Here is a 10,191-nt window from a genome sequence, read left to right as displayed (position 1 = left end):
AAGAAAGGGTGAAAAAATGTGGTAAAGCTTTCTATTAATTAACTAATATTATGAAATAGTCCCCCCCCCATAGATAGATTTTTTAAGTTACGCTTATGTTTATGGCTTTCTAGGACTTTTTCATTATCTCAATAAAAAAAATATATCTTCTGTGTTGAAATGTTTGTGGATGTATCCACATTTACAGTAATGAAATGACGTTTTGAACTTATTGCAAAGTCCATCTTTAGAGCGATAGTTATAGGCTCGTACTTATAACTATACTGTCAGCTTAGCTTGTTTACGGTATGTTTTTATATCAGTTGATAACTGATAACATCGATGTTGTTTTTCTGATGTTATTTTTGTCGTATTGTTTTTGACAATTGTCAGTTTGTTGTTTACAGTCGGTTTTTGTTGTTGTTCTTGGCATTTAGCTCTTCCTTTTCCATACTGGCATTTTTCTGTGATGTTAATTGTAGTTTTTTCACATAAAAAACAAAAACCGGATGTAAACAACAAACAAAAGTCTTAGAATACCTTAAACATTAGGGTAACTTGAAAATTTTGTTTATGGAGATTATTTCATAATATTTCCCATAATTACTTCAGTCTGTCTACGAAAATATCTTAATGTTACTAAATTATGTATTTTTTCATTATACACAACCGCTAAAATAATTGATTAATACAAAAATAATAATATTTTGAATTTAAGGAACCTATCCTAGGTTAGCGTGATTATGTGCCTGAGAACTATTGAATACAAGTATTAATTCTCTAAATTAAATCATTAACTTTTAAATTTCTAATGGTGTGTTAATAGTAACTATTTATTTTTCATTTATCGAAACATTATATTTTAAAATTCATATTAAAATTTTAAGTCATCTCGAGTACATTAAAGACGAATAAATATTATTTGTTTTTTTTTTATGTAAGTCGAGTTTACCGGACACCTTTTATCTATTAATTATTTTTTGATTAGGTTCGTTTTTCGTGCTGATGAATAATATGTAAACAATTTTGAGAAGAAACAAGTGATTTAAAAGTTTTAAGAATTGATAAGATCATTTTTTGTGACAATATAACTAAGAAAAACCTTTATTATCCTATATCAGGTATTACGCTATTATAACATTAGATATAACTGTCATATATATATTTCTGCATCAAGTGAGGAAACTTTAGCTAAATCATCGTTTAACCATAGAATAGGTTTATCGATAAAATAACTGAACACCTCTTCAGTCTAATCATCCAAGATATTTTGTATAATCTTTTTATAAACACTAGACATATGTAGGACTATGCTTATAAATTTGATAAACATGATGATTTCAATAAAATAATTATATATTATATCAATTTTAAAACCAGGATAATATATATTTGTATGAAGAAAGAGGAAGATAAATGCTGAATATTTAAATTTATAACGAGTAATACAATTACAATTATAAATATATAATTATTAGTGATAAGATTTTATTTTATTTTTTAGTATTATGATATTAATTATTACTACTATATAATAGAATTTTTTTATATATTAGAATTTGTTATACATACAAAAATATTTTTATTTTATAAATTATATAATATTAATAATTATGGAATATTTCTTATATTTTCATAATATTTATTTAGAAAATAACATTTTTAATATTCATTAAAAAGTTTATAACAAAGACACATTGATTTACAAGCATAAAGTTTATTAATAAAAAAAAAAATGAACTAAAATATGTGTTAATTCAAAATATATTAATTTTTAGCAAAAATATTACAGAATTGAATATGAAATAATGTAATAGAACATAATTATAACAAATATTTTCTAATCAATTACGACCTAAAAAAAGTCAAAAAATTTTTTTTTTAATTGTTAAAGTAAAATATTTCAAATTAATGGGTTCATTAGCGTTATTTATTAACTACGTTTAATGGTAGATGAGGCTAAATGCTTATTTCAATACCTGTATAAATATATGTAAATTATACTGTATGTTATTTGAGCACACAACTTATTTCAGGGGGTCGGATGGTTGTTGTCATGGGATGGCAACGCGGAACGACGGTAGTTATTATTACATTGATAATAACAGGTAGTTTCAAATTAGAATTTAGTGGAAGTCGGACGACAAGGCGCAGCAGATGGGCAATAGCATATATGTCGGTAGTTATTATACAGTTTAACTACGGCCCCTTATATTATTTGGAAGTTCTCGTCAGCATTGGACGGTCCGTGTTTTAGGCCATCCCCTAAATTGTAAGGTGTAAAAATGATAATTTGAGAAAATATAAAGTTTAAGTTAAAAGCTAAAAGTTCTTATTTGTTCTTTAATTTGACCACCCCAATAAATAAATAAATATATATATATATATACAAAAAAAAAACTAATTTTTCTAACTTAAAACGAAATTTGGTCAACGAATTGCTACAGATAACTTCAAAATATTGTTTTGTTTTTATTCTCATGTATAAACAAAAAATTGTCAACTTACAACTTAATTTAAAAATACGATACTTTAATTTTTTTTTTTTTTCAAAAAAAAATTGTCGCATTTAAGTTGTACTATAATTATAAATACATACGTAGGATACAGTTGTACCTATTTATATTATTACGAGTTAGATCCATCCGAAAATTAAGTTGTATTAAGTATATATATCAAATGTGGCGATATCTCTTTGTTAAATTAAGAATTAAAACCTTAAAATGACGTTTTGCAAAATTACTACATTTGGTTACACTGCTAAGTTCACTATCACTTTTTCAGGTTATCATAAATGTGTTTAACCATATACAAAAATTGCAAGGTAACTTCCAGTTCTTTCATAATTAAACTAATTTTTCTGTTAAGAGACTGTTGTATTAATTTGTATATTACTATAAAATTTTAGTTTCAGAATTATTCACAAAATGGTATTGTTGTTATTAATTTCTTGATTATTTCTTGATTATTATAATATTTGAATTTTTTACTTTATAGGTTTTCGAACAAGACAATAGCAACTACGCAATTCTCGGGTAAGTAACAAAATTATGAATTATTACAATTATTCTTTATTTTTCTATAAATATGTTTTTTGATTAAACATTTATTATTGTATATTTTAGTGCTACTCACATTAAACCAAAAAATTACCAAGAAGTTTACCATCCTGTGCAACAAAATTTAAAAAATGTTTGTATACAAATTACATTATTTTATTTATAGCTATAAATATTGAAAGTACATTGTAACCTGAGCATTTTTTAAAAATATTTTAAGTAGATTCTTTCAATACTTTGTGAGGAAATTTAACATAGTTATATTGTAACGTTAAAGTCCATATATGAAACTTCTCTAATAATATTTCTTTTGTTTTTAAATATGATCATGAATTTTTGGAGCTTTCTTTTAAATTAATAATCAAGCTGTTTTAAGATAGTCTGTAACAATAAGCTCTTAATTAAATTTGTAGCTCAAGAGTTTTTTTTTATTATATAACTAAAGTAAGTATTTTAACAACATAGAATTGTTGACAATTATGTTGTTACTTTAAAGTACTTAAAAGAGTTGTAATATTTTATTTTTTATATTTAATATGTACTTTATACGTATATATGTATTATATATTAATATTTATTCAATTAGTAATATTGATTATGAATTTTTTTTCAGTATAAAGAAAAAGAAAATAGGACATTATTGATGGGTCTCATGCGTACCCAAGGAATGCATATGCCATTACGTTTAGCAATGGAAAAAAAAGTTTTTGAAAGCGTTGGTCGTCTTCCAATTTTAAAGTCATCACATTTGCATAAAGAAGTATTGAATGATACATTAGATACAATTACTGAACTTGATTATCTTAACCCATCAGAATTTAATGAAACCTTACTTCCATCATTTGTAGTTATGGATAAAGATTTAAAGTTTTAATTGTATAATTTTTTTTAATTAATTAAATATAATGTATTGTCATTTAAATTTAATGATTTGTATAAATAATATCTAAATATTATTTATACAAAAAAAATATTTTTAACTTTAATGGGTTTGTAACAGTTATTTTCTTATTTAATATATTATATGAAGAAACATTGAGTTCTCCGTGAATTATCTTTGTTCTGGAAACAACAATTATATTGCAGTGAAAACAAAAGTGAACTTGTATGTTCAAGGTAGTTTCTTAAAACCACTGATTTTGTTTTGTTTATTATTACCACTGTTTTGATTGGGTAAGACAAGGAGATGGATGAGCACTTTCTTGTATATAATTGTTTTTACCTATTAAGCTATCCTATAACAACTTTTTTAAGTTTTAATGAAATCCTTTAATAAAATGTACACAAAGTACTATAAAATAATAATTGGTTGTCACCTTAAAAAAATTTTATATTTTGTCAATTACATAGTTTTTTTAATTTATTATCTAAAGTATATACTTAAATTTACTAACAATCACATCTTAATTCCATTCAATTTTATTATCATTAATGTCCTCATTTCTGTACTTTTAAATATCTACACGATATATCTTAATAAAATAGTAAATAATAAACTTAAAAGTCATATTTTTGTTTTAATGCACAGCTAAATAGTTACTAGTTTTACTTTTCTGTGTTTTTAATTGTTTTATTTTATTTTGACAGTGGACACAATCTCTTCACTCCTACTAAATTAATTTTGTTCAACAATACATTAAAAAATTACAAAACATATTTAGTTTAAAAAATCAGTACCATAATTTTTGAAAATCCTACTCCATCCCCATAATAAAAATAAATGTCCTAAAAATTACATTTGTCATAAAAAATCAATATTGATATTTTTAGTTTTCACTTTATATTACAATAACTTTTAAAAATTTATGAAATACTGTAAAATATTTATAGACAATACCTTTTATATATACATTACAGACAGCATATTGCATTTTTAAAGTTTTATAATTAATTAGGCAATATTTGGGTGGGGGGCTTGGAAATCATATGAACAATTTTTTTGGTGGATATTGTAAAATTTTTTAAATTTATTTCAAATATCTGCATTAGCATTTCACGATAGCGATTTTAATCACTAATAAATATCAACTATTATTATATATAAATCTCAACTCTTTATTGTACTTTCACTATTTTGTGTATCTATTGACAAAATACTTATATCTTACTATGAAGATAAGTATCATCAAAAAATTAAAAAACTTCAATTTTAATCTAATTAAATTTGACAGCTCCAAAAATTGAAAAAAAAAATCAATTTTAGGAATGTAGAAAAGTAACTCAAAGTTAGGTACTCGTCGAAAATGGGAATAATCATAATATTTTTCTTCATTTGAATATTAAATTAACTTATCATTAAAAGGTCGGATTTGTATGAAATTAGTATGAAAAACGTACTAAAGACAGTAAGTTATTTTTAACGTGCTATTTATGAAAATCCAGTGGTAATTTTTAGTACGAGTAGGATTTGAACAATGCAATGCATGTCCAATTTTTTTTCATAAAAATTATTCATAATGTTCCGAAACTTTGTTACCATTACTTAATTAAGCTTCACTTCTTAGAAATATATTTTTTTAATTAAAAGTTAGTATGTACTGGAGTGATTGAGTGTAGCTTTGTTTTAATTAATTGTGCATGTTATTTTTATTATGTTAACATTTTTTACATATAATAATGATCATTAAAGAATATAAATATAAAGTTTCATTATCAGCATTGCTTAATAATAACACTTAAATTTCAGTTTTGTTACAGATTATAATATTGCCTGTGACAATATTATGAAGTATAGTCATTTATCATATAGGCTCTGATAGTTATGCGTTTCAAAAATAGATGGCTTTAGTGGTTACTTGCAATGATTATTTCGGTATATCAAATGCATTTAATTTGTTCTTTTTAAAAAACTTATAACTAGTGTTTGTCACGTAAATTTAAATAATAAAAATAGGTATTCAATGCATATTTAAGTACATAAAACTAAACCAAAATAATATACTTATTACCATTTCAATGACGTAATAAACATTTTCTTTAAGGTGATTTTAATTTTAAATAATTTTGATGACCTTTATATATAACAAAAATATGTACTCTAATTTTAAAACCTTTCCGAAAATTTATTAAAGATATTCTACTGTTAATTAAGATATTCCAGTTAATAATTATTTAGGTTTAGCAAGAACCCCGGTCTACTGCTGGGTGATCTTAATAGAATGACTAGATACCAAATAGGCACTTTGACTGTCTACTGACAGGACATGGTTACTTGCTTAAACATCTTTACGCAATGGGGATATCGGAATCACCATTGTGCAGGAAGTGTGGAGTAGAAGAGGAAGGCTTATTTCACATTATGTGCGAATGTGAAGCCTTGTCCACACTAAGATCAAACTACTTGAGTAAACCTTTTCCTGAAAAAGAAGATATAAAAAACCTAAGTTCCAGAGCGATACTTAATTTTGCCGGAAAGACAGGACTCTTTGGTCATCCATAGGGTAACTTGATGACCCACATATATACAATGATAAGTATAATGTAATAACATTTCGGCGATAACACTTAGATGGGTAAACCGAATCAAGACAATTTGGTATGAGATGCGCATAATGGACAAACAGGTCTGAGTGCATGGGCAATATGTCCACCTCGATTAGAACTAAAACTAATAATTATTTTAATCAGGAGTATATTTATAGGAGGTAACTAAAAAAAAATCTTTAATTCAGGTTGTGACCTTCTGTATTCTAATTAATACACTGAAAAAGTTCTTAGTAAAATCAATAAATTGCGTTGTCAATATATTTATTTTATTAGTTGAACCATTTTTTTGTTGATCTTACAAAATATTTGTTAATTTTATCAATTTTTTACTCTAACAAAAATAATGGTTAATTAACAAATGGTTTATTGGACGCATTTTGATAATGCATTTGTTAATTTTATAGGTGAATTTTTTTCACTGTATAAAATAATTTTTCACAAACATTATTATAATGTATAAATAACAATATACATTCTATTAAAGTTAATAACTTTATAACAATTATTTTTTATAAAGTACGTAAGTATAATATACTAATTGTATATTATACAAAGTCTATTAATTTGCAGATTAGAAAAAAAAAAACCTATTCAAAAATCTCTTACGCTTTATGATATACAGTTTTATTATCAAAAACGAAAGTAGGTAATCTACAGGGTTTAACTTCCAGAATATTAACAGATTTTATATTTTTATATTATATTAATAATAATGATTATAAATAAAAAATTATTAATATAGTTTAATTTGAGTCAAGTAGAGAATTTATATAAAAGAAATCGCAATATGTTTTAACAAAACTATTTAACTTCACTCTACTATTTTTAAGTATAATTGAATTATGTCAAATGAAATAATCTACAACGCATGTTAAAATATCAAAAGTGCAACTCCTCAAAATTTATTATTCATAAATTTTGAGGAGTGAACTTTAATTAAAAGTCGTAAATTATGATTTTTAATATTTCAGTATTATTGAACTCGAATTATCATTCTAAATCTAATGACGCAAACTTCATGTGAGAAAGTTAAATTAAAATCGAAGTTTAAAAAGAAACACGCAATGAATTTTATATGTCAAGTTAAGACTTTGAAATAAATCATTTGTTTTGAATTGTGCCATAAAATTCTAATAATATATATTATAAATAAATAAAAAAGTATTTCTTCGTCTACTTACCTTAAAAATGTATTCAGGTAATTGAAACATTTTAATTTTGAATTAACCTTTAATTAGATTTAATTTGGCAAATTTCGATTGATTTCTAAGATATAAAAAATTTAGTACTTTTTATAAAGCTAATTAAAATTATTAATGTTATGAATCATAATTTATTTTGTTTCAATGATAGAGATAACGTAACAACTTTAACAATTAAAACTTAAAAATGTACACAATATTTTGTATAGTAGGACTACGAGTTTTGGACACACTATTCTATAGGGAATAATAACATAATGTGCGGATCTGTAGAATGATTCTGGATACTGTCATCATTGACGGGTCCAGTAATTGAACTGGAACCCTCTGACAACTACTGCCACACCAAGCTGTCAATGTTGTGGTATCTTATCTGAAAAAAATCCTTTCCTCGTATCTCATCTCTCTATTGATAGGCATTACCTTTATACTCACTGTGTGTGTGTCATCACTACAGATGTGCTCTTCAGATAAAATTGTTCGTCATGTAATTACTTACCATATATGAACATTAAACTTGTATGTATTTATGAAATTGCAATTCACAAAACTACTTAGGTATGTAAATTTACATATAGAAATGTATGAATATTATTATCATGCTCTTAACTATTATAATAAATGTCATTTTAATATCATAGGTACTAACTTGTAAAAATTAAATGTAAGGCTGTTAAATATTTTAATTATCTTATTTTATAACATATAAATTATTTTAAAATAATCTTCGTGGATAGAATAAAAAAATAAATAAATCCTCTAAAATGGCATTTTAGTTTAAAAAACTACCATAATTAAATCAAATAATTTTAAATTCTGACAATAAATTTATAATTTTTTTTACAATTCTTATAACAAATAATGTAAAAATCTTATTTGTAACATTACAATAAGTTTAGTTTAAAATTTATTCTGGTGATTTTAATATAATTAATGCGTTGATTACCAATATTTTTTCTGTAAAATAAAAATGTTTGTTTAATTTGTTGATTACGTTAAATCAAACATTTGCGTGTCAATTTCGTTTATGGACTTTAAAATCAAAAGTACTTTGTCGGTATTTTTTGATTTATAACAATTTTTTAGGTTAAGACATTAATATGATTCGGAGGACTTCAACAGCCGTCTGCACGTTTAGCAGCATAACACTGACATGACACTTAACGCGTATCATTGAAGCACTGAAATACAAAGGGCATTCTGATCACGGCAATTTTCCAAACACAACATTTGTATTGTAATCCCACTTTGTAAGTGCGCGTTACCAATGATATTAACACATCATGCAGAAATGGCAGATAAGATCATCTTTTTGTACGGCAACACGCTCTTCTCCCATGCGTAGGGGTCGTCCAATGTGTGTCGGATGAAATGCTCACAACTATCGAACGGCCACGTGACCGCCGCACTATAATACTTAAACTCAATTACAGTTTTGAACGCCGGTTACTTTTTCCTACTATTATTTTCCATCCGTATCGTTTGATCGCATGTTTTATTAAAAAATACAAGTCCCGTCGTAAGTAGAGTTGTATAATGTGGAAATGTATTAAATACATAAAAAATTTACTTTATCGATATTTTTGAATCTATGAGATATGAACGGCGTCGAGTATTTGTCATTTATTGTGTAGTGTTGTAAACGCCGTCGTATGGAATCGACTTCTGTTCATGTAAAATAAATATACTACTTTTGTGACTATTATCACTTAGTTTTCAAAATAAAATATCGATTGGTTTATATACACTAAATGAAATAATTAGACATTATTAAATGTTGCAAATCTATTCTACAATAATTTCATAATACATTTTCGATACAGCTAACAATAATATCTTATTGGGGTAATAATGTGTTACAAACCTTATTCAAAATTGAACAGAAATTATATTTCCTGAACGTTATTTTGCCGTAGGTAATGAAAAGTTGTACAATTGGTGACGTTATAGTTATGAAAATATTACGAAATCATAATTTTTTTGTACTCATTTTAATAAGAAGGTGTTGAAGCATAAAAATGTTAATTTTAATAATAATTTATCATCTTGACGCAAAATGTTTAAAACACGAAGAGGATTTGTCATTTCACTTTATATTACAGTTACTTTTATAATATATGTGTATAAAATATATAGAGTGATCGGTTTATCATAAACCACTAGACAACTCTCAAAATAAATATAACGTTGAAAAAATTGTTTTAATTTCCTTTTATTGGCATATATTTATTGATTTATCAGCTAATATTTACTATTTAGAATCTTCCCTTATAACTTAAAGGAATGTTAACTTAAATTTTTTAAATGGCAATATACATAATTACTGGGTAAATAAAATAGAAAATAATTTAATTAAGAAAATGACTGGTCGATAACAATTTTTGCAAATTATTAGTGATAAAAATAGCAGCACTCACTCCTCACTTCCAGTCATTAATTAAAGTTTCTTATAAAATAAAGTTGAC

The 10,191-nt window shown here is 24.7% G+C and overlaps 1 protein-coding gene across 1 annotated transcript; it reads left to right on the top strand.

Moving 5' to 3' along the window:
• The first annotated feature begins 2,768 nt into the window (after positions 1 to 2,768).
• On the top strand, positions 2,769 to 4,401 carry LOC126903907 (uncharacterized). Its single transcript, XM_050682484.1, has 4 exons — positions 2,769 to 2,909; positions 2,977 to 3,014; positions 3,105 to 3,171; positions 3,652 to 4,401. The coding sequence occupies exons 1-4, from the start codon at positions 2,907 to 2,909 to the stop codon at positions 3,910 to 3,912; spliced, it is 369 nt and encodes a 122-aa protein (XP_050538441.1). The 5' UTR covers positions 2,769 to 2,906; the 3' UTR covers positions 3,913 to 4,401.
• The last annotated feature ends 5,790 nt before the right edge of the window (positions 4,402 to 10,191 follow it).

Source organism: Daktulosphaira vitifoliae, unplaced genomic scaffold (assembly GCF_025091365.1).
Source record: "Daktulosphaira vitifoliae isolate Bord-2020 unplaced genomic scaffold, ASM2509136v1 Scaffold_4, whole genome shotgun sequence".
In the NCBI taxonomy this organism is placed as follows: Eukaryota; Metazoa; Arthropoda; class Insecta; order Hemiptera; family Phylloxeridae; genus Daktulosphaira; species Daktulosphaira vitifoliae.
This window is presented reverse-complemented; position numbering and strand designations above follow the sequence as displayed.

Excerpts from the sequence above, each read along its gene's own strand:
- LOC126903907 (XM_050682484.1), top strand. Across the intron at positions 3,015-3,104 it reads AGCAACTACGCAATTCTCGG|TGCTACTCACATTAAACCAA; the intron begins GTAAGTAACAAA and ends TGTATATTTTAG. Across the intron at positions 3,172-3,651 it reads TGCAACAAAATTTAAAAAAT|TATAAAGAAAAAGAAAATAG; the intron begins GTTTGTATACAA and ends ATTTTTTTTCAG.